Genomic DNA, 25346 nt, shown 5'->3' with positions numbered 1-25346 from the left:
TCTTATCGTAGCACACCATGCATTTTCATTGGTTATTGTTCTAATCATAAGGGGTTTGGTTGCTATGATCCTTCTTCCCGACGTGTGTATATTTCCAAAAATGTGATCTTTAATGAGATTGTGTTCCCTGCTCGTGTACAATCTCCTCTCATGGACTCTGGCAACAAAGTTCCCTCGATAGGTAATTCTCTACCCTTACTTCCTTCTCCTCTTTCACACATTTTCCCTTCATCTTCTCCTTCCTCTTCAGTTTCACCACCATACACTATTCCCATAATTCCCACTGACCATGATTTCTCTATTTCACCAGACACTCCACTAGACCTCAACTCTCTTGTTTCCTCTTCTCCTAGCAACATCATTGAGCCCTCATCTTCTGCTCTGACCAGTTCAGCCCCTTCGTATCACGTTGTCACTAGATCACAAACTAGTCATCTTAGGCCTCGCACATACCCTGATTTTCATCTCTATTACTCAACATGTCATCCCCTTCAAGCTTTGCATGCAGGTGTTATTATTTTCGAGCCCCATTCCTATGCTTAAGCTGCTGCTATACCTGAATGGCATTTAGCTATGGAGTGTGAATTCCAAGCTTTGTTGAAGAATGACACCTGGACTTTATGTCCTCGTCCACCCGACAAAAATGTTGTTCCAAGTAAATGGGTTTTTAAATGCAAACGCCGACCAGATGGGAGTATTGAAAGACTCAAAGCACGACTAGTTGCAGTTGGTTATCTCCAACATAGTGGTATTGATTTCTTTGACACATTCAGCCCAGTTATTAAACCATCCACAGTTTGCATGGTACTCGCCCTTGTTGTCTCATTTAATTGGGACATTCGACAACTAGATGTGTCTAATGCCTTCCTTCATGGCATTTTCGATGAAAAAGTTTGTATGGCTCAACCTAAAGGTTTTGAAGATCCTACCAATCCACAGTTTGTGTGTAAGTTGCATAAATCTATTTACGGATTAAAACAAGCCCCTCGAGCTTGGTTTAATCACTTATCCACTGCCCTTTTATCTCATGGATTTGTAAGCTCTCAGGTTGATCCCTCTTTGTCCACCTATCACTGTGACTCTACTCATGCGTTCCTACTAGTTTACGTAGATGGCATTCTTGTGACATCTAATGTTCGGTCATTTATTGATGAGTTGATCTCTAATCTCCAGCTAGATTTTGCTATGAAGGACCTTGGGCAGTTATCATACTTCCTGGGTATTGAAGCTACCCGTGATTCTTTCAGTTTACATCTTCGGCAAACAAAATACATTATTGATCTATTAGATCGTGTCAACCTTATTGGCATATGTCCTTATCGTGCCACATGTGTTTCGGGTCCTAAGGTATCCAAATTTAATGGAGATCCCCTACTTGATCCTTCCGAATATTGTCACATAGTTGGTGCCTTACAATATATAACTCTCACTCGCCCAGATATCGGTTATTCTGTGAATCAACTTTGTCAACATATGCAAGCCCCAACTACAGCTCATTGGACAATAGCCAAGCGTGTCCTACGTTATTTGAAAAATACTCTGGACTTTGGTCTCCTTTACAAACCTAGTTCTTTCGCCATTAACGCATATTGTGACTCGGATTGGGTTGGTGACCCTGATGACAGACGTTCAAGGTGTGGCTATAACGTGTTTGTTGGTCCCAGTCTTATCTCTTGGTCAGCAAAAAAATAACCAGTGGTCTCTAAATCAAGCACTGAGGCTGAATATAAATGTCCGACTCTAGTTACCGTTGAAGTATATTGGTTGTGTCTGTTGTTATGTGAATTGGAAATATCTCTTGATTCTCCTCCTGTTATCTAGTATGATAACATTAATGCTCTTGCACTTGCATCTAATCCTATTTTTCATGCCCATTCTAAGCATATCGAAGTGGACTATCATTTTGTGCGTGAGAAAGTATCACATCGAGACATTATTTTGGAGCACATTTCGACTTCTATTCAGCCTGAAGATATTTTCACCAAAGGCCATACGGTTGATAGATTTTGTTTCCTTCATGACAAACTGGCTATCTACGATTTTCCTGCCAGTTTGCGGGGGAATGTTAGTGATAACGATAATGATCCGAGTTTATCTCTAATGGCTCTATCCTATATTTGAATGTTTGTAATCTATGTTTAGATGTTTATCTCTTGTAACAACCTTTGATTTTCTGAGGTTTGATCTTATCCGAATGTAATTCCTCTCTTATAAATATATGTATATACTTTGTATCTGGTAAGCTTTTCCAGAACAGTTTTGGTTTCTTTCATTGACTCAATTCTATTCCATTCCATGGAGGACATAGTGTCAAGTTCTAGTAGTCCTACGTCGAGCCACCAATCGTGCTTAACTTCCACTACTGAAGTTCCCAACGAAGAGAAACTGAATGAAATCCTTAGGCGTTTTCCCATTTTCACTAGTGTAGAACCACCCGTGAATGTTATGAATGAAATCTTCCTTGCAACCTAGAGGGTTCCAATTGAGGTGAACAGCGACCCAGAGAAAGACTTTATTGCTCAGATCACACATGACACTCCCAGCAATACCATTGAAGTAGTTATTGCCATGCTTGAGTATGTCACCTTCTAGTCAGCAGAAGTGGTAAGCTTTCCTTCTTAACTCGTTTCCTTAGTTTGGTTTTGCAACCATTTTAATTGATTTTTTGTTCAAATTGTAGCCAAGGCTCACAACTTGATGAGACAGCACAACCATTTATTCCAAAGAGTAGAGATAGCCAAAAGGGTTAGAGCTTACGAAGCGTAGGCAGTAAACGAGCAACAAAAGTTACACTCAGAGCTTGAAGTTGCCCGTGTCGCAATTGGTAAGGCCTAAAAAGAGGCAAAGATCGAAGCAAGTATGCTACAAAAGGTTGAATTGGAGAATGAAGCATTATAGGCAAATATTTAAGGCCTAAATATAGAGAAAGTTTCCATGGAATTAGCCAAGGTGAAAGCTAAAGAAGAAAGAACCCAACTAAAAATCACTCTTGAGTAATCTCACACTGACTTTGCAAAGGAAAAGAAGGAGCTCGAAGTAGTGTACCAAAAGCAAGTGGATAATATGTATTTCTATGGGAACGGGTACCGCATAAAAAAGCATGGAATCAAAGATGATATTCTTGACATTCTTTATGATAACAAGACAAAGCCGAATGAGGAGATTCCCATTCACGATGCTCTAGGTGCCCTTGAAAACAGTGGAGCTAAGGCTTGGTCTAGCAATGTGGCCGAATAGGCTATAGTTTTATGCAATGACTTTGACATTTTTTTGGACATTTTTCGTGAATAATCTATAATTTTTGGATAATTTGTGGGATGTTTAAGCCTTTTAGGATGATATAAGGGTTTTTTAGCCTTAAACACTTAGATGGTATATAGACTTTTAAGCATTTACAGTATTTGAATAGTATACGCCCTGAGGGTGTTTCCTATTTATATTTGCTTATTTCTACCCGGATATATACATGGGTATTTGTCTTGTGCTTTTTGTACTATTTTCACCGGTTACTATTTTGGAAATGTGTTGAATTAATTGCTGGTTTACTTTCATTGGGTTTGGATTGAATGTCAAAATATTGATTATAATGTATACAGGTGATAAACTTTAAACATTTGGTTGTATAGCAGGTAATACTAATTAAGAGATAAAGTTTTTTTTTCTTTTGTGGAATGTGTCTCTTCAGCATAAATTCAAATTTTTTCACTGTGTATAGAAATTTTTCAAGAGACACTTTCAATGTAAACCCATTTTTTTTTTTAAATTATGGAAGGTATCTCTTCAAATGACACTTTTAGTATAATTCCATTTTTTGGGAATTGTGGAAGGTCAAAATTCGAAATTTTCCACCGTGTATAGAAATTGTGGAAAGTGTCTCTTGAAGAGACACTTTCAATATAAACCCAATTTTTAAAAAATTATGAAAGGTGTCTCTTCAATGGACACCTTTAGTATAATTCCATTTTTTGGGAATCGTGGAAGGCGTCTATTCAAAATTCGAAATTTTCCACTGTGTATGGAAATTATGGAAATGTGTCTCTTAAAAAGATACTTTTAGTACAAATCCAATTTTTTTTAAAATTATGAAAGGTGTTCAAATATAATTCCATTTTTTTGGGAATTGTGGAAGGTATTGCTTCAACATAAATTCGAATTTTTCCACTATTTGTATGGAAATTGTGGAAAGTGTCTCTTGAAGAGACATTTTTAGTATAAATCTAATTTTTTAAAAATTGTGGAAGGTGTCTCTTCAAGAAACACCTTTAATATAAATCCAATTTTCTGGAATTGTAAAAGGTGTCTCTTGAAGAGGCACTTTTAGCTTAAATTCATTTTTTTTTAAAATATTTATCATGATTTTAAAAATTGTGGATGGCAAAAACTGTCATAGATTTATCAATATTTTCCCAACTACCATTTTTTAATAATTATTTTTTAAAATTGCTACAAAAGTTAAAAAAAAAAACCCAACTTTAACATGTAAGGATGACAGCGAGGCAGGTTTGGGACTAAGCACCCCATCCAAACCTCATTTTGTTTATTTATATCTATTTTCATGTCAGCCTAAAAAATAATTTTAAATGAGATGGGATAGGTATAGGAAATTCTCATGCCATAATTTTAAAAATGTTTAAATTTATTTATTTATTTATTGTTTTTAAAATTTAAGCTTTTATATGTCATAAGTCAAACATTTTTAGACGTACATGTGGCTTCTTGATTGGACGAATAACAACCCTTAATCTTCAATGGAGAGTAAGTCACTATCTAAAAAGACTTCTATGACTAAACATAAATTGAACAAAATTGTCAACATACAGTTTTAAACACTTATAATATGCTTGAGGATGAGCTAGAAAAAGAGTACAAGGAGCCATTACAAATCATGATTATTGAAAAATGCTACGAAGTGTATTTGTTTAAGGAACCATGCAAGACATTTATACATGAATATGTTGTTGAAGTATTGAGTGGACATGGGATGGGTGTCATGATTCTTTCAAGATTGAAAAGAATTTTTTTTACATATCATTTTGTGAAATGTTGAAGGTTATAGAGTTGTTAAAGGGTTCAAGGTTCGTTTCTATATAGGAACAAGTGGGTTTTCATGTCATTATGCGAAGTACTGAAGAATAAAGGATTGTTAAAGGATTCAAGATTTGTTTCAATAGAAGAATAAGTGAGAATTTACTTGATCATTATTGCTCATAATGAGCGAATTCATATCATTACTGAAAGCTTTCGATATTTAAGAGAAACAATATGTCGTCATTTTAGAAAGGTGTTGAAGGCAATAACTTGTCTTAGCAAAGAAATAATTATCCCATCAAATTTGAATAAAATTGTACTAGACATTTGGTGTAATCCAAAATATTATATATATATATATATATAAACTCCCACATAATAAGTCACAAGGAGAATATGTGTATGTTTGAAATCAAAATCATACCTTGAAAAAAGGATAATATATATATATATATATATATTTAATATTAGATTCTTTTGTGTAATGTATATTTGAATAGGAGTTATAGACAAGACCCATATAGATGCATATGTTTCAATGAAACAATAAAAATTATATTGTGAGAAAAAAATGGAGTCCATTCAATATATTATGTGTGAATGTTCGTTCCATATGCAATTTATACGTGTGACGAGGGGATGGGAAGGAACAATAAATGACTCTAGAATTTTTTTAGAATGTGTGACCAATCCAGATAATAGTTTCCTTTTTCTCTGTGCGGTATTTTTATACAAAATTAAATTTACAAATGTGGAACTCACATGAATGTGTTTTCCAAATATATCGATATATCTGATTTTATTTTTCCATATCACAACAAAATATACTATTTACATGATTATAGGGGAAGAGGGCATCATTCTCATAGCTTAGAAAAGAAATTTAGTTAGACACTCATCACTTACAGTGATGCTTTGGAGTGTTAAAGGTTTGAATCTTAATTTAAAGCAAATGCCTTCATATAGTTTTTAAGTGAAAAGATATATGGTCATTGCTTGTTGTGTTATTCATAATTTTATAAGGATGCATGATTGTAGAGATCCTACATTTCAAGAGTAGATGACTTATACCCTTCATTTACCATCCAATAGCACCCAAGTGAAGGAAAATATAAATGACGATGTTATGGAGATAAATGTTACTCAACCTCGATTGCATTATATGACTCATGTTTGTAATGAGATTACTAAAGAAATATCGACTGATGTAAATTGAATAATAGTAGATCATCTTTCTAACTTTGTATTCTTAATTTTGGTTGTACTTACAATTATTATTCATCGACAATTTAGAGTTAATTAGTAAAATGACTTTGCATGTCTTTTTTGTTCATTTTTATTTTTTTATTTTCATTTTTTTCACAAGCAATCTTGAAGGTTTGTTTAGTAACTATTTTTTAGAATAATTTTATGTTCTCCGAAACAAAAAATAAAAAAAATACATTTGATAATAAAAAATTATTTTTATTGTTTTATGTTATTTTTATCAATTTTCTAAGAGTTGTTTTAAAAAATAATTATACAAATATGTAAAATAATTACAAATAAAATATTAGATACAAATATTATTTTTAAACCATATTTAAAAATATTAAAAATATTTTAGTTTTTAAATATATATTTATTTTATAAAAATTAGTGAATAATTTTTAAAAAGTGTTTCCAAAATTATTTTTTAAAATTATTTTCGAAATAAATTAGCCCAAACTTTTTAAATTGATCTGTTTTATCAATAATATCATCCATAATATCTTTTAAAATATATTTATACAATTATATTAATTTGCAAATGTAATTTTGTTTATTCATTATTAGTTTTTTGGAAGAAGAAAAACGGGAAAAGTAAATTTAAAAATTGAAAAAAATAAATTAGGAAAAATGAAAAAAAGAAAAAAAGAAAAGAAAAAGGTGAGAAGCAGGTAGACAAGTAGAGGACATTCTGTCGTGACATCCACTCAAGCACTGTCTGAAGATGGGATCAGTTGGCAGTGTAGAGAGAGAAAATTTTTAGAGAGAGAATCTCACTGAGAAAGTTTGAGAAATTTTGGATCTCTTTACGTATTTGCCTGATAGTGCTGCTGTCTTCATGCCTACTCAAGATGTTCGTTTCCTTCTCTGATTCTTAACGATATTTTATTTATTTTTCTTCTTTTTTTTTTTCGTTCCTCTTTGTTAATTTTGTGTATTGGGTATTTGTAGAAATTGGTACTATTTTCTAGGTCTAATTAGTCATCTGATGATTTGGGATTTTGAGTTTGTTTATGCTCCTTATGGTTGCTGAGAAAATGTGGAGAAGAAAATCTATTTTTCTTTTTTGTTATTTTTTTGTTCACTTTGTGTATTGGGTATGTGTAAAAGTTGGTGATTTTCTGAGTCTAATTGGGCGTTTGATGATTTGGGGTTTTGAACTCATTTAAGCCGAGTTTTATTTTTTTCTTTTTTCTTTCTTTTTATTTTTTTTGGTTCTTTTTAATTTTATGTCTTGGGTATTTGTAATAGTTGATGCGATTTTACGAGTTTAATTAATCATTTGATGATTGGCGGTTTTGAATTTGTTTATTCCCTGTTTGTTTGTTTTCTGAGAAAATGTGGTAAAAAAAATATATATATATTTTTTTTGTGTCATTTTTGTTAATTTCGTCTACAGAGTACTTGTTGTGGTTGGTGCAATTTTTTGTTCAAATTAAGCATTTGATGGTTTGGGTTTTGAAATTATTTATGCTCTGTTTGGATCCTAAGAAAATGTAGTGAAAAATGAAATTGAAGTTCTATACTTGAGATCCAAAAAACCAAAAGAGAATCGTGGTTTGTCATTTGTTTGAATTTTATCATCCATGCCCCTTTTTTTATTTGGCAATCTTTGATAGGATTCAATAGATGGATTTTGATTAATTGTCCACTTCATGTATGTGTCTCTTCCTGCTTCAAGATATAAAACTTTATTATGAAGAAACTTGGCTTTAGTTCATTATCATTCCCCATTTGTGGTAACTGAGTTTGAAGTAGTTGGAGAAAACTTAGGAAACTTGTAATGCATTTTCTGGGCTCATGAAATTTAGTACATAATGTTGGTACTTTTTTTGTCGCTTTTTTCTTAAATCTTTTGAGTAGCATATATATTGAAAGTATGGTTAGAAGTGAGTTAGGTTTGTGCAGGAGGTTTGTTTTTAGTCTTTTATACTTTTGGGTTGCAGTGGGTGATGCTGAGGATTCTTGAAGAACTTTTGAGGGCAGCAGTCTCACTTTGTGACCCTGCACGGTGCTCTTTGGAGTTTATGGAAGGAATGGAATATGAAGATGTTTGAGGGGAACAAAGCCCCAGTCCCTAAGTTAAAACAATGTATATTCGATTTTTGTGTTTGTGTGCAGTTCAGTTATTTGGGAGAAACTCTTGTCTTTTTTGGACTTTTTTCTTGAATTGAGTATGAGCCAAAAGTGATATTAGCTCCTTTTAAAGGGTTGTTTTTCTTTTTAGGGATTTGTTCTTTCTGTACACTCTGGACATTCTTGGCTTATACACCCATCGTTCTTTCTGGCATTAGCTAATCAATCTATTTAACTTTCTTTTTTTTTTTTTTTGATAAATGAACACAAATATATTAAAGGGCGAAAAGCCACAAAGCATACAGGAAGTATACATAGCAGCCTAATAACAAAAAACACATGAACTAGCAACCTCACCAGCCCTTACGGAACCGCAAGCCATTCCAAAAAGCCTAAAAGCGAAGAAGACTTCTCTCCCATATACACCCTACCCCAACTCCACAAATTACATATAAAAGAATTTTTGAGTTTTTGTATAGCTAAAGAGCCCCCCCTAAAAGCTAATCTATTTCTTTCTTTCCATACCGTCCAAAAAATACACAATGGGATGGAGTTCCAAATCTTTTTCCTCTTTCTCCCCACAAAAGGGCCCCTCCAACTAAATAACACCTCTTTGACTGTCTTTGGGAACACCCATTGAGCCCCAAACAAGGCAAGGACGATCTCCCAAAGGACCCTAACCATTATACAGTGTAAAAGAATATGATTTACATTTTCCTCTTCACAGCCACACAAAAAGCAATGATTAGGAATGTGCCACCCCCGTTTTTGGAGCCTATCCAAAGTGAAGATCTTCTCCCACATGGCCTCCCAAGCAAAAAAAGCAACTTTGGTTGGAACCTTATCCACCCAAATGTTCTTTTTCAGGAAGACGATGGCACTAGGAGCAACAAACAACTTATAAGCATCCTTAATCCGAAAAGAACCATGACCCCCTCCTTTCCATAACACTGAGTCCTCTTCTGAAGAAATCCTCAAGTCCCTCAGCATATGAAACAGCTCCCCTATCGCATCCATCTCCCAGTCATTAGAATCTCTGGAGAATCTAATGTTCCAACCTCCTTGACCAAGGCTTGAATCCCATACTTCATTGACCGTTGCGTTCCTATGGACCGCCAAGGCAAATAGTTGGGGAAAACTTTGGGACAACACCTCATTACCACACCACTGATCATTCCAGAACTTGACCTTAGTCCCCTCTCCCACCTTGAACCCTATATTATCCCAATACTAGTTTGTCTCCTTCAGAATCTCCTTCCAAACCCCCACTCCAAACGATTCGTGACCTTCATTAGTCCGCCATCCAAATCCCTCATGGCCATACTGCACCCCGATCACCTTCTTCCAAAGGATTTCCTTTCAAAGGCAAATCTCCAAATCCATTTGCCCAACAAGGCCTTGTTCAAGAGATCAATCTTTCAAATGCCTAGACCCTCCTTCTCCTTTTGAGTGCACACCACCTCCCAATTGATTAAGTGGATTTTCCTTTCCAAGCTTCCCCCTCCTCAAAGGAAGTCTCTTTGTAATTTTTCAAGCCTTTTTGCTATTAACTTGGGCATTCGAAAGAGGGCAATTGGTAGATAAGTATGTTGGCCAGTGTACTTTTAATGAGGGTAATTCTCCCGCCCTTTGACATATATTGTCTTTTCCAAAGGGCTAATCTTCTTCTCATTCTTTCTTCCATCCCATCCCACATAGATGAGGCCTTGTGGTGGGCTCCAAGGGGCAGCCCCAGATATACAGTAGGAAGAGACCCCACTCTACACCCTAACTCCACTGCCATTTCCTCAATATCTTCAACCTCCCCAATAGGAATTAATTCGCTTTTAGCTAGATTTATTCTTAGACTAGAAGTTGCCTTGAACCAAGCCAAAATCCAACTTAGAGAGGTTAGATGTTCTTTCCTTGCTTCGCAGAAAATGATTGTGTCATCAACAAAGAGCAAATGGGACACATTCATCTCCATCCCCCCTCTCCCTCGAAAACTACAACCTGAAATGAATCCCCCGTCAACAACCCTTCTTATAAGTACACTTAGCACTTCCATACCCCAGACAAAAAGGTAAGGAGAAAGGGGATCTCCTTGACGCAGCCCTCTAGAATTGGAGAAATAACCTGCTGGCACCCTGTTGACTAGAACAAAAAATTTTGCAGTTGAAATGCACCACCAAATCCACTCCATCCAACGAGACCCAAAGGCCATCTTGTGCAAGACCTTCATGAGGAAATTCCAATTAATGCTATCATAGGCTTTTTTAATATCCAGTTTGCAAATCAACCCTTTCTCTTTACGTTTATGCCAAAAATCAATCACCTCATTAGCTATGAGTGAGGCATCCAAAATCTGTCTACCCCTCACAAAAACATTTTGATCCACAGAGACCACCTTACCTAAGACCTTCTTCAGCCTATTGGCCAACACCTTGGCCAAAAGCTTGTACAGCCCCCCTAAAAGGTTGATGGGCCGGAAATCCCCAAGGTCCTCAGCCCCACCTTTCTTTGGAATGAGGACCAGGAAGGTAGTATTGAGACTCTTGGCAAAAGATTTCTTATCAAAAAACTCCTTAAACAGGTCCACAATCTCCTCCTTCACGAAGTCCCAGCAAAATTGACAAAAGGCCACTATGAACCCATCTGGGCTTGGAGCCTTATCTCCATTCATTTCCACCAGTGCAAAGTGGATTTCTTCCTCAATGAAGGGCAGCTCTAAGGCTTCAGCTTCATTGAGGTTTAGATGTTGAAGGTGCAACCCCTCTATATCAGCTCTCTAGCCTAGCTCTTCTGAGAGCAGTTGCTGAAAAGCATTTACAGTCCCCTCTCTCACCTCATGCTCCTCAGCCAACCAAACCCTATTGATCTTAATTCTATCCAAGGAGTTGTTTCTTCGGTGGGCATTGGCCATTCGGTGAAAGAAGCCTGTGTTCTTATCCTCTTCCTTAAGCCACAACTCCCTTGACAATTGTCTCCAATGGGTTTCTTCCAATAACACCCACTTTTTAAAGGTTTCCTTAGCTTCTTTTTTTAGCTCTGTTTCACCTTCTGACAGACTCCTTTCACTCTCCACCCTATCCCAGAATTCGACTTGTTGGAGGGCTGAGATTTTATTAACTTCCAGCCTTCTAAACACGTCCCTGTTCCAACCTTTGATTTTTTCCTTCATCACCTTCAGCTTAGTGGCCAATCTAAAACTGGCCCTCCCCCCCCCAACCCCTGCCACCGACCCCAAAGAAGATCCTTAAACCCATCAACTTTGAGCCACATGTTTTCAAACCTGAACGAGGATGGGCCCCGTCTTAACCCACCACCCTTCAGCAAGATGGGAAAATGATCAGAAGTGGGTCTGGGTAGCCTACTTTGGACAACCCCACTAAAATGATCAAGCCAGTTCTGGGTCACTAGGAATCGATCCAGTCTAGCCCAAAATTGATTGTTCCTATCCCCACTCCAGGAAAACACACCCCCTTGCAGAGAAAGATCTAGGAGCTCTAGCTCATCAACAACCTAAGCAAACCTTCTCATTGCACTAGTCAGCCTTCCCTGATTACTCCTTTCCCATTGGGAGAGGGTAACATTGAAGTCACCCCTTAGACACCAAGGGTCATCCCAGATGCCCCTTATAGCCCCGAGCTCCTCCCACATAATCTCCTTTTCCTCCTTAGAAAACGACCCGTACACTCCTGTGAAAATCCAAACAATCCCATCTTCTACATTCCTAAACCTACAAGAAATTGAGAATTGCCCCACTTCCATCTCAAGCACCTCCAGGGTCCTTTTATCCCAACAAATCAAAATCCCTCTCGCAGCTCCATGAGCACCCATGGCACTCCAATCAAGAAACCTCTTAGAGCCCAAACTCCTCACCACACCCTCTGACATTGACTGAATTTTATCTCTTGGATACAAAACAAATCCACTCTTTGGCTTCTGATCATGGCCTTAATCACCTTTCTTTTAGAGCTATCGTTAGCTCCACACACATTCCAGCTCTACAACCTTAACTTCATTGGACTTCCATAATCTGACACCCTTTTCCTTGCAAAGCACATTTCTGCTTCTTCCCCCCCTCATAGTTGATGGAACAATCAAGCCTTTTCAATTCCCTTTCGAATTTCGATTTCTCTAGAAGAGTTTTACTGTGAACTCTTTCCCTTCTCTTTCTGATTTTGATCAGAAACTCCAAAATATCTTTCTCCAATCCCTCTGTCGAAAATCCCAGAAACTTACTGAACCTAGCCAAATCGCTTTCCTCCCAACTTACTTCCTCCCATCCTTTAACTTCTTGTGGCATAGTACGAACTAAGCACAACTCCTCTCTACTTTCTTCAATACTGTCAATATTGACCTCCATCAGCTCCCAGCAAGTGACTGTCTCCTGCTCTGTAGACCCCGTGACATTAAACAATCGACCCGGTGAAACCCCTTGGGTTATATCCAAACCAGCCCCAGAAAGGTTGTAATACTCCCCCAATGGAGTCTGATCAGAAAGAGAAGAGGGAGAAGAAGAATAACCAGAAACCAACGATTCAATAAGGATAGGGTCGTTTTCATACCTTATAGCTTTCTCCATTAAGGCACAGTCAGTCTTCGATCTCCCCTCGAACTGTAGCTCCTCCTCAGAAGGCCTCCGCAGGCCATCCTTCACCCAGAAAGAAGATATAGTAGAGTCTGGACCCCCCAATAGGCTTGGGCCAGTTACCATGGAGGGGCGGGCCTCCCCCAACTGGTCTCTATCCTCAGCTAAGGGTAGAGACGGGCCTCAGCTGTCCAGCCCAGGCACCACAAGAGGCTCCAAAGTCTTGGCCCACCCAGAATTATTCCTAGACAACAACCCAAGGAGAGACGACCCATTTTCAAAAGATAAGTCCGAGAGAGGAGCGAGCCCAGTGGACCCAGAAGCCCTAAAACTCCAAGGAATCTCTGCTAGGCCCAGCAAAGGAGGTCCACTCGATCCTTGGGGCCCACCTGGCGACCCGTCAAAGCTCCGAACAGGGTCCATAAACTGCCCCGACCCGCTTGACTGCCCCCATGTCCCATTGGCAGGCAACAACAGGGCCTCGTAACGTCGTTTGCCTCCAGCATGCGCTCACCTGTGCGTGCAAAAGCCTCACCCCCAACCTCACCACCTGTTACGACTTTCTTTCCTTTCTTTCTTGCCGTCGCCGCTCTCATTATTGGCCTGACCTCCCACCAGAGAGTTAACGAGTAGCATAACTCTTCAACCCAAACCTCCACCACATTGGGAAGGTCCTCGCCGTTGTGCTTCACCAGTATCCGGGCCCACTGCAGTTCCTCCAGCTTCTCCGTTTGGGAGTCGACTGCGAGAAAACCCCCACACTCCTCCCCTATCCTTCTCAGAATGTCCCGATCCCATAAGGAGACCGGTAAGCCTACAACCCGCACCCAAGCTTCGCTTTTTTTCTCCCCTTCCATCAAACATCCCGTCTCTGGCCTCCATTTCTCCAGGCGAAGGAGAGTCCCCCCAACCAAGATGCTTCCAAGTTTAAGGGCTTTCTCTGTTTCTATCAAAAGCTCAAATTCCAACAATACCTTGCCCCTCTCCAGTTTTGCTAACCCTAGATTGCCCTTCAGACTCCAGATTTTTGCCAAATGGGTCCCCCAACTTCTTAGGTCATCCCCCCTTGCTGCACTAGGGTTCCAGATCCCAACCACACAGTGAGCCAACTTGTTTAAGTTTCGGCATAGCTCCTTCTTTGTGACCTCCACCCTAATTGCTGCTCTTTCTTTGCCACTCGGCCTTTTGACCACTTCCGCAAAGGTTTTCACCATACTTGGCTTCAATCGTAGCTCTTCTTCTTTCTGGCATTCCTCTCCTCCATTAGCAACGCCCAAGCGCCGTAGCGTCTCCACCATTGAAACCCAACCACCCTTTGCTCCTCTTCCTTTGGGGATAAAGATACTAAACCTTTTGTTCTCCAGGTCCACGACATCTAAATGGAGGAAACACCCCCCCCTCCCCCCTTGTTTTGATCTCGCACCAGTGAATAAGCCCTCCCGTTTTCCTTCCACTTTCTTACCCATTTTCCAGTTCTCATGTCCCTTAATACAAAGAACCAGACAATCGAAAAATAACCCAAGGCTCACCGGTCCCAGCCTAATCCATGAGGAGATCCCTTTTTTCCTCTCCACAATCGTAGCTTGCAATTTGCCTTTCTTCTCCTCCACCTTGACCTCAAACGACTTTGACTCCACTCCGAAGCCACCCTTCCTGAAGCTTTTCCAAGACGCCGCGAGGACATCGCCCTCAACATTCTCGGTCGCACTCAGAAAGCCTCACACTCCTCCGTCGCTCTCGCTTTCTCTCTCTCTCTCTAACCCTCTCTCTCTCACTCTCCCTCTCCTCCATCTTTACCCAATTCTATGGTGGCAATTCAATGCCTGTTCAATGAGATTGGGTTTTGTTGGGTGTGTGGGTGAATTTTGTTCAACAAAAAGGCTTTCTTTGATTTTAAAGTATCAGTCTTGTGGCTCACTGAGCTGGTGAACTATGTTCTTATGTTACCCTAATGAATTTTAAATCTGATACAGGGTATGTGATTTATCAACTTGATGAATTTTGAGTTGTGGGTTCAGTCTAACTCTACCTTTTTGTAGTGGGTCAAGGATTTTGTGGACATAAAGCTCTCTTTTTTTCACTTTTTCTTTTTTTCCTGAAACTATAGGTAGTAAGTGGCTATATTGGTGTTGTACATTTTGATTGTTACAAGAGCAATCATATAGAGTTAAATCAAATGATGAACTCATAGTCTAGGGCAAATGGGAAAAAATAAGCTCCTTTTATTTTGAATATAGCCTAGTAGGATCATGGGATTGTCTCTTCATGATATATATATCACATCTGCATTGTTTCATAATTGATTACAAAATCTCTTTTCAAGTTGTTTGTGGTTGATATTGTTTAGTTTTCAACCAAACTAAACATGTCTCTTTAAAATTTTGGAATGGTTATAGGGCATTCAAGATAGTAGTAGCAAAAAAGAAGCCTCCAGTTTAATATCTTATTGATTTAGGTTTCCAAGCATCAAGTTGTCTGTTTTCTTTAATTCTTCTTCTTCTTATTTTTTATTTTATTTTTATGCATATCTTTTTTAATGTACTATCATATACATTGATTTCTAATTTAGTAATTTGTGTGCTATTTAAATTGTGGAATTGCACCATAGTAGGGGAGTGTGTGCACCTTCCTATTTTAACACCTAAGCTTCTTTTGTTTTTACATGTCAGTGCAGTAACTTGGATTCACTTTATTGCTTGTGAAGCATCATACTATATGAGATTTAGAAGAAAGCAGGTCTGAGTTTATTGGTGATTAGATACTTCTGAAAATCAGTTTTCATATCAGGAGACAGGGGGCAAAGAAATTCGAATATTTTGCATTCTTCTGCATATTGTATTAGTTTCTTCTTTTGATTCATTATGTGGCCTTGGATGATCGTTGAATCCTTTTCTTCCTTTCTCATTTCAAGCATGTGGATCATCAGGACCATATGATAATACCACTTCTAATTTCTTGTTTCTTTGGAATGGGAAATATTGGTGAGATTCAGTGAAAAGTGTCATAGAAAAATGGTTTAGTAACCCCAAGGCAAAGAAGAAACATTTGAATCAACAGTTTTGATTGATGTGATGGGTAATGAAAATCACCTACAGCCAATTAATGTTGGAAAAAGCCATGAAGGTCACCCCTATATTGAAAATGAGGAATCGGGGGTGTGCTCTACACGTCACAGTATAGATAAAGAAGCAGGCTTGGCAACCTGTCGGGTATGCCAATGTGCTGAATCTGACAGAAGGGGAGAGGCTGCATTGGGATTTTTGGGTATCACTCCTCCAGTACAAGAAGCTCGAAAAAGTGATGAACTCATCAAGACTAATAGCAAGGAAGTCCTGAAAGAAGCTGAAGATTATGCTTCCCCTACCAAAAATGGTAGAAGAGAATCTGATTTTGTTGAGTTTGTAAGCCCTCAAGGGGAAGTTTTCATTTGTAATACTGATATAGAAATGGGTTCATGCCATCATCAAGATACATTAATTGAGCTTGGTTGTTCTTGCAAAAATGATCTTGCCCTAGTTCACTATGCCTGTGCACTCAAATGGTTTGTTAACCATGGATCTACTATTTGTGAAATCTGTGGATGCATTGCAAAAAATGTCAGAACTTCTGACTTCAAAAAAGTTGTTGGTTCTTTGAAGGAGTATGAAGCTTTAAGGGAAAGGACTGCTAGCGGGGAACCTGTTGTCCAGGTGCGGACAAATTTAGGTGTAGATCCTGATGCTGTTGCAGCAATTCAAAGGCAAAGGCTAAGTGAGATATCACTGTGGTTTAATCCACATAACAATAACAATAACAATAACAATTCTGCTGTAGCTTCACAGGTTGTCTCGGAACAACATTTGAATATTGTCGCAGAAGATTTTGTTCCTGCTGAAAATCCTGCAACCAAATGGGCTGTGGAAGGTACCGGAATTCTGCTTGCTACAGGGCTACTTACTGTTACTCTTGCATGGCTCATTGCTCCTCGTGTTGGAAAGGTATGTTGGATTTATCATTTTTTTTTAGTTTGTTGAGACAGATGTAGATGGGAAATATTTGTTCTTATTCTCCAAATTTCATATAGAAACTTCATTTCCTTTGTTTCTGGCAAATTCCTATGCTCCAAGGTCTTTATATTTTTGTTATATCAATTGCTTGACATTCCAGAACTAAGTTGGCAATTTGTTGTAGGTTTTAGAATCTGTGTCAAAATTTATTTGAAGTTGTGATTCCAATATCTTTGTAAGAAACTTAAGGTTAGACAGGGTAACTAATGTTTACTGCAGATTTGTGTATGTTGTAAATCGAATATTATTATTCAGTTTCATAGTCTAGTTGATTTCCTGTTCATTCTCAGTAGGAGAATTCAGAAAGTGCAGAATCCTATTCTTGTAAACATATTAGACATGGTTAGTTATGAACAGAGTTTATCCAGATATTATGTAAAATTAGAGTTTTTTATTATATCACTTCCTGTTATGTATGTCTGTGTGGTTTGAAGTTATTGTAGACCTTCCTTTATTTTGTGAAATAGTTTTGGCCCATATTGTTGTTTTGACGTAGCATTATTTCTTTCCATTTATCTATACTAAATGTTGCCACTTCGATAGAATGACACTATTTAAACCCTGAAATAAATATTGGATAACATTTTTATCAGGCATGAATCAGTCCTTAGATAAAATTGATATCATAGAGATTTATTTAAAGGAGGGCTGGAAAATAATGCATCACAACCTCAGGGTGGCCTGTTGTATTCATAAAGCTTGTGTGGAGAGGAAGGGAAAGGGTGCTTTGGTGTTGTAAGTAATATTTATATTGCTGTTTTGTTCAAGCTTGATCAATACCTCTTGTGGAAACCCAGATGAGATTCAGATTGTGAATCCGAATTTTACGAAGGATTGAATGATTCTAGGGAGTCCCAAGCTAGGTTTCCATGTTTGTTAGCTAGTTTAAATAAGGGATAAGGATAATTTGCCATCCAATATCTCTAGTTGGTTTTGAATTTTGTTAGGATTCATCTTTCATATTTATCCCTAGAATAGAGGAGTTAGGCGGCTGATTTGTTGCTATCATCTCCTATAAATCTGATTTAACTATTCTGGAATCAAGGTCAGAGAAATCAAGGGGATTTTTCCTCCTTTTTTGCATGGTATCAGAGCAGATTCTGAAACCTTTTCTATATTAGTTAGGATTTATCTTTCATATTTATCCCTAGAATGAAGAAGTTAGGAGGCAGATTTATCGCTATCATCTCCATATAATCTAATGTAAGTTTTCTGGAATCAAGGTGAGAGAAATCAGGGGGATTTTTCCTCATTTTTCTGCCTGGTATCAGAGCAGATTCTGAAACCTTAGAACTCGTTGATGACCAAATACAGGATGGCTAGTGATAAGAGCTCCACCTCCAATGCCACATCTTCCCAAGAAATGGTTGTTTCCAGCAACCACGGCAAATTCGAGAGCTCTGTTCTGCCCATGACAGGTCACAAATTAAATGGGCAGAACTTTCATGGTCACAATTGGTCATGATGTTTGTGAGTGGAAAAGTCAATGATGATTTCCTCACTAGGGCCATTACTGCTCCACCAATCATAGATCCAAAGTCCAAAACATGGAGATCCATAACATGGTAATGTCATGGCTGGTCAACACAATGGAGAATGAGATTGGTCGGAACTTCATGTTCTACGCCACTGCTTGATCTGGTTCTGAAATGAGGTGGTGTTACCAATAACTTGATACCCTGCTGCCATCAAAAGAGATATGGGATGCTGCCAAACAAACATACTCTGACAATGAAAACTCTGCTGAACTCTTCAACAATGAGAACTCACAGTCACTCAATACTACAACACTCTCACCCACGATTGGTTACAACTAGACATGTTTGAAGAACTGGTATGGGAATGCCCCAATGATGGTATCAAAGACACGAAAATTGTTGAAGAGGAAAGAATTTTCAAATTCTTAGTTGGACTCAACAAAAATCTTGACGAAGTATGAGGAAGAATTCTTGGATTTAAGCCATTTCCATCCATCCGAGATGTGTTTTCTGAGGTTTGAAGAGAAGAGAGCAAGAAGGAAGTTATGATGGGAAGTCAAAGCACCATTGCTACACCTAAGAGCTTAGCACTCATGTCCCAAGGGTTAAATCCCTCAAGCAAGGATGATCGGATGAGGAAAGGAAGACCTTGGTGTGATCACTGTCACAAACCTGGATGCGCCAAGGATACATTTTGGAAGATTCATGGGAAACTTGCTGATTGGAAACCATCTAGACCACCTCCAGAATGGGACAATTGTGGCTTGGTGGCCACTGGTAATGAGCATCCTAACTCTGAAATAACCCTCTTCAACAAAGAACAAATGGACCTCTTCCAAAAGCTTCTCACACAATTACAACCCTAGCTTGTGTCACCTATGCTTGGAAATGGAACAATAGCACATAAAGGTAAATTTTGTAGTGCTCTCAATGTCCAAATAGAGAAATATAGCACTTGGATAATTGATTAAGGTGCTTTTGATCACGTGATTGGTAATGCCGCCTTTTTTCACTCCTATAATCCCTGTTCTAATAGGTCCTCATCCATTTTGGTGGGTATAGGTTCTATAGTCATCTCTAAGAATCTAACCTTGAAATTTGTTCTATTGGTCTCTAATCTTTCTTATAACTTTTCCATTAGCAAACTTATAAAGGACCTTAAATATGTCACTAAATTTTTTCCCACTCATTATGAATTTTAGGACTTAGACTCAGGGAAGATGATTTGTAATGCTAAGGTGTGTGTAGGGCTCTATCTTTTCAAAGTTGATGACTATCTTGAAGAACAAATTCATCTACAAGTTGTGTTAGTCAATCCAATAGGTATTTTCCAAGTCTTAGTTCCCATAATGATAGTGCAATCATGTTATGGAACTATAGATTAGGTCATCTTAATTTTTTGTACCTTGCAAAATTGTTTCCCTCATTATTTCATAATAAAAATCCTTCAATTTTTCCAATGTGAGATTTGTCAATTTTCAAAGCATATTTGAAATACTTATCCGTCTCAACTATATAAATTATTACATCCTTTCTTAGTAATTCACATTGATATTTGGGGGCCTTCTAGAGTAAATAATGTTTTAGAAGCTTGATGGCTTGTATCATTTGTTGATGATCACACTAGAATCACTTGGATTTTCTTCATGAAAGAAAAATTTGAAACTGGTACACTAGTAAAAAAACTCCATTCCATGATCCAAACCTAGTTCTAATAAAAAATCCAAGTCCTTAGAACTGATAATGCTAGAGAATATTTCCAATCAATTTTGGGACATTATCTATCAAATAACAACATAATCCATTAGAGTTTCTATGTTGACGCACCTCAACAAAACGAACATCTTCTTAAAGTTGCCAGATCTCTTATGTTCACTATACATGTTTCCAAATCAGGAGAAGCATATCTCATTGTAACCTATCTCATCAACAGAATGCCATAGGTGAATTCAGATCTGGTTTCAAATTTTGATGAAATAACCTGCTGGCATTCAGTTGTATGGATGCCATCAGCTGTTGAATTGACAAGCTGACAATCCTGATCTTGAATCCAATAAATGCTAGTTTGCCCTGCTCTAAGTTGATTGTGCAATTATTGGGTTCATTATGTTGCAAGAAGGAAGGAAAGAGCAGAGTGAAAAAGAGGGAAGGGACACAAAGAAAGTTTAGGTGTTCTCTCTAACCTCTTATATTTATAATGAAAGAATACGAAATAACAAAAGCATCCTCATATGATCTCGACATAACGTGCCAAAAACTACTAATAAGTAGGGCACTACTGCCAACACAATCACCCTAATTATTGATTTTAGGCATGCCTCTGAAGATTTGCATTTTTAATTAAGAATTTCAAAGATTTGGGTTATATTGCTCCATTATTCCTTTTTTTTTTCCTGTTAAATTTTCTTGTCATAATTTTGAATTGATATACCCTTCTGTTTATGTAGAATCCCACTTAACTAAGCTATGTCCCATGTCAAAGCCTAAAGGTCTCAAGCTTATGGGAAGTTTTCCCTGAAACTTATATTCAACTTTATCTGTTGCATGGGACTGAAATTGTGACCTTGGAGCTATTGTTGGTTCAGCTGTTGCTTGTCCAATAATAATCAGTTCATGGTTTTTATTGTTTGATAATAAAAGTTTTAAGATATGTCATTTCTGGGCATACTTAGTGGATGTAGAGGTATCGCTTTACTGATAATACCCTTAGTACCAATGAACTGCTTGTTAGACTATCACTCAGCCCCAAAAATTTGAGTTTTGGATAAGTAGTTGTCTAATATGGTATCCTAGCGTTTACTCCTTTTCCTCGGGTCCAACATCTCCTGAAGAATTTGCTTATTCCCCCATTATTTGTCTCCACAGATGCAGGATCAAGGATGGGAGGTTTATTGGTGGTGTGGCTTAGTGTTAGCTTGATATATATTGTTATTCTATCTCCTGTAGGTTTAAACTTTTGGAACAAGTGGTGGTTGAATGATGCTTGTACTAAATAAAATTTGTTTGTACTAAGCTTTTTTTTTTTTTTTTTGTATTGATTAGTTTTATTTATTGATATCACATTATCACCTTGTGTGTTTTTGTTTTAATGATCAGTCTGAAAAATTCGACTTTGGTTTTCAGAAAACTGCAAAAAGTGGTCTTCATATTCTTCTTGGAGGCATTTGTGCTTTAACAGTTGTGGTCTTCTTTCGCTTTGTAAGTAGCTTGGATACTTTTTCTTAGCCCTTTCATTATCATCCATAATTGCAATTTTCTGGTTCAAAGTAGGCTTATGTAAATTTTTCTTTTCTTGTTTGTATTCCTTGTGTACTTTGATAATTAAGTAAAACATTTTGATGTATTATTTTTAATGGACTTATACTATTGAAAGTGAAGAAATATATTCTGTTAAAATCTTTAAATTCTGATATTAGCAACCTTTATGAAGCATAACTTGGTAACACCCCTTACAAAAAGAAGTGTGAAAATTGTTGCAATAAGCTTGCATAATTTTGCCACCCGCCTTTTCTTATTTTGTTACATGGAAAACCAACTTTTCAATCCCTGGGATAGACTAACATTCTCTCAACCTGGTAATTACCATGTCACAGCTCATTCAGCTACTGTAATACAAATGAAGATGTTCTTGAACTGCAAAGCAATGTCTGGATAAGACCACATAACATGAAATCCCTTGATTTTCACATGAAGAATTTTAAGGGGCTTTCAACCTCTTTTGCAGTTTTATATTTTATTTCTTTGGAAATTGAATTAAATTTGACTGTTTATTTTGCAACATAGCATAGACACAACATAAAGCTAAGGGGAAGACGTATGGCTTTAGTGCATGTGCAAAAGGATATCTAAAATTGGATCCCTATTTAGTTCCAACATCTCTTATTTATTTGTAGTATGAACTTGTTTTTCCTTTTTTTCACTTGTTTGGTAACATAATTCAGTGATATACACAGGATTTCTCTGTTAAGTGTAACCAAGAAGTGATAGCATATCTATTTTCATCTTGCCTAAAAATGGGGCTGAAAATTCAGCTGCAGTGTGCTAACCTATTTTGGTGTGGTTTTAAACTATTCAATACAAGCCTCAATGTTGTTGTCATTATATTAGCCTACCAATGAATTTACTCTCAGTAGCTTGAAGTTTTTGGTACAAAATATTTTCATTAACCATTTTTTAGTTTTATCAAACACTACCTTAGTTCTATGAGCCTCTTTCCTTGTTAATTGTAAGTGTTCAACTTCAGCAACTTCTCATTGTAAATTGAGTGATATGGATGAGCAGTTTTCTAGTTATGACATGATTTTATGCTTATACTGTTAGCTCGATTTACATGTTGTTCCCTAATAGCTTAAGCATTTGGGGAAGTGGTATTTTTAATCTGTAAGTGTACCTGTCTGTCAGGAAAATGTTCATGATCTCTACCTCTTTCTGAGATTCCCCAGGAACTTAAAGCTTTTGGAAGGGGTAGTTTAACTTCTACCAAACATTAAAAAATGAAAAATGAACAAGAATGAGATGTCTTTTCAGCCAAAATCTTCATAATCTACCTCCCGATAACATAGTTCTTTGATCTTTGTGGGTGCTTATGAAGCAAATAACTACTTTCAGTTTGTACATGAGCTATAATTTAAATCTCCTCCTGTAGATTATGCTATATATGATTTGGCATGCCTGTGGATATCGGGTTTTGGTAATTTTAACCAAATTTGATCTAAAATTATGATGCTTTCTTCATTTGAGAAATTGCAATCCCAGGTGCAAGGTTTTTATTTTTAATTTTGTTTTAGTTTGCCTTGGCTAGAACCTATTCTCTTTCATACCCAGAGTTGCTTCATTCTGGAATTTCCTGAATGTTTTGAGTGAATATTTTTTATCAGAACTCCAGTTCAAAATTCATTTCAAGAAAATTTATGTGGTATCAATTTTCTGTTTTCTTGTCCATATCCTTTTTTTGTTAGTTTGTGAGGACTGTGCTCTAATGGACAAAATAGGAGCCTTTTTATCATCTGTTAATGGTGTGACACAGATGAGGAAGTTGACATTTATGCTTTTGAAATTCGCAGATTGTGCTAACCAGAATCAAGTATGGGCCTGCTCGGTACTGGGCTATCTTGTTTGTCTTCTGGTTTCTTGTGTTTGGTATATGGGCTTCACGAACACATGGTGCTCATACTACATGACTGTTGTTATATTGTTCATGCATATAAGTCCGGTTTTTGTTCTGCTAAATAATTATTCTTTTCCAATGGGAGCTTCTGTAGAACTTCATCATGATGCCATTCATGACTAAATTTGGTAGGCTTTATCATGTGTGACTTGAATGTAAAGGAGGTGCAGGGGCCATTTAAACATGATGTACGATTTATCATTTGAAACTGGCCCTTAGAGGGTAATATTGTTTTTGTCTAACAGTTTTTGTTAGCCTATTTTGTATATATCCTTGTATTATTGTGGTCGTGTCATGATTATCCACAAGAGGAAAAGCATATTTTGTGTGTGTGATTGGATTGAGAAAGAATCATCCACATAAGCTACTCATGTATGATAAGCTCACAGAAAAGATGTTAGATGATTTCTTTCAGGCCAAGATCTGCAAAAAAGTTTTGGATTCTTTTCCTTCTACTGTGCAATGCTTTATAATTGCTTTGTGGTTCTATGATATCTCCTACACTTCTGTTCTCCACCTTATTCCTTTCCCATTTAATAAATTGAAACGAAATTTCATGTGGCTTATGAATTTCTTTATAATCCTCTAATTAAAATGTTATTTGTAGACTTTGCAGACTGCTGCAACTTAGATCATGGAAGCATTAACATAGAGTTTCATTAGATTGTTGAGAAATGATTCCCGCTGTAACCCATTCATTCAAGTTAATTCCTCAAAGCCTTATGTCTATGCAGTACCTTTGACTCAACCCCGCTCACTTTTGGTGTATTATTTAATAGTCTCAGTAACATAGACAGATGGCCCAGACCATCTTTGTCCACTGTTCAGCTTGTCTTGTGGCTTGATTCATCAACTTTCTCCTGAGCATGTTTATTGCCAATTCCATATTCTTCTGTCTTACCACTAGTACATCTCAACATTCTCATTCCAGCCTGCTAGAATTGTAGCATTATTGCTCATTATTTGTTTGCTATAAAGCATAGCTACCTCTATAGTCCTCTTATTAAATTTCTCATTTCAAATTCTTGGAGTAGTTGGAAGTTAAGGAATAATCTCTTACTCTCTGGGCTACAAATCTTTCAAGTTCATAGAGGAAGTGTGTTGGAACATTATTCATCAACCAGTATTCAAGCTCTACCTGGTGGGATGGTATATGTTTCTGAGTTGTACTTGATTTTTTCTTCAAGCTGTTGATGTTGTAGGCATCAGTCTGCTGGGTCACTTTGCTGGATTCCTTTTTACCTGTTTAGGGGGATGGTCCTAGTTTATTTAAGACAACAGTTTTAGGTCCTCATCCTATGCATAGAGAAGCTCTGTAACTTCCTATAGTAAATGGTCAATGGACCTCTCTAGTTTCCACTGTTTATAGAATGGTGTAGAACCAAATCCTAATCTAGTTACGACTTAGTTGGTCTCTTTTTTGGAGTAATGATCTTCAGGAGTTAAGACAATCTTCTTTATGAAGATGAATACCATGGCTCATATTTTGAGGTACATCCCATCATCTTGTGGGTGCCTCACATTTAAGCACCACCGCCAAAAAATTTTAGGCCTCAGCACTGGATTTGATCATTCACATCCCGAATCTTCAATGTACTATCATGTTTTTTTAACTCCAAAAAGGAAGTACCAGGATGATATTGAGGCATCGTTCAAAATTATTTTCCACGGTCAGTGCACAGATTCAATCTCTTTAGGTAGGCTGCTTCTTGATGAGAAGAGACCAAACT

General features: G+C 37.3%; 1 protein-coding gene across 4 annotated transcripts; it reads left to right on the top strand.

The window, feature by feature from the left end:
• Positions 1-6919: 6919 nt before the first annotated feature.
• On the top strand, positions 6920-23911 carry LOC100243998 (uncharacterized). Of its 4 annotated transcripts, none has more exons than XM_010654638.3 (5): positions 6964-7129; positions 8223-8368; positions 15600-16902; positions 21573-21647; positions 23513-23911. In XM_010654638.3, exons 3-5 carry the CDS (start codon positions 15997-15999, stop codon positions 23627-23629), a joined length of 1098 nt encoding a protein of 365 aa, XP_010652940.1. In that variant the 5' UTR covers positions 6964-7129; positions 8223-8368; positions 15600-15996; the 3' UTR covers positions 23630-23911. The 4 variants fall into 4 exon arrangements, with proteins under 4 accessions (XP_002273487.1, XP_010652938.1, XP_010652940.1 ...); XM_010654637.3 differs by having other exon boundaries at positions 15595-16902; XM_002273451.5 differs by lacking the exon at positions 8223-8368 and having other exon boundaries at positions 6920-7129.
• Positions 23912-25346: the final 1435 nt, after the last annotated feature.

This window comes from Vitis vinifera, chromosome 7 (assembly GCF_030704535.1).
Source record: "Vitis vinifera cultivar Pinot Noir 40024 chromosome 7, ASM3070453v1".
Classification (NCBI taxonomy): domain Eukaryota; kingdom Viridiplantae; phylum Streptophyta; class Magnoliopsida; order Vitales; family Vitaceae; genus Vitis; species Vitis vinifera.
Note: the sequence above shows the minus strand (reverse complement) of the source record. Positions and strands in the feature narration are given on the sequence as shown.

What these genes read in the sequence shown, in the direction of transcription:
- LOC100243998 (XM_002273451.5), top strand. Translation starts at nt 15,997, where the DNA reads ATGGGTAATGAAAATCACCTACAGCCAATTAATGTTGGAAAAAGCCAT. An exon ending in TTGCTCCTCGTGTTGGAAAG is followed by an intron (nt 16,903 to 21,572) that starts GTATGTTGGATT and finishes TTTGGTTTTCAG; the next exon opens with AAAACTGCAAAAAGTGGTCT. An exon ending in TTGTGGTCTTCTTTCGCTTT is followed by an intron (nt 21,648 to 23,512) that starts GTAAGTAGCTTG and finishes TGAAATTCGCAG; the next exon opens with ATTGTGCTAACCAGAATCAA.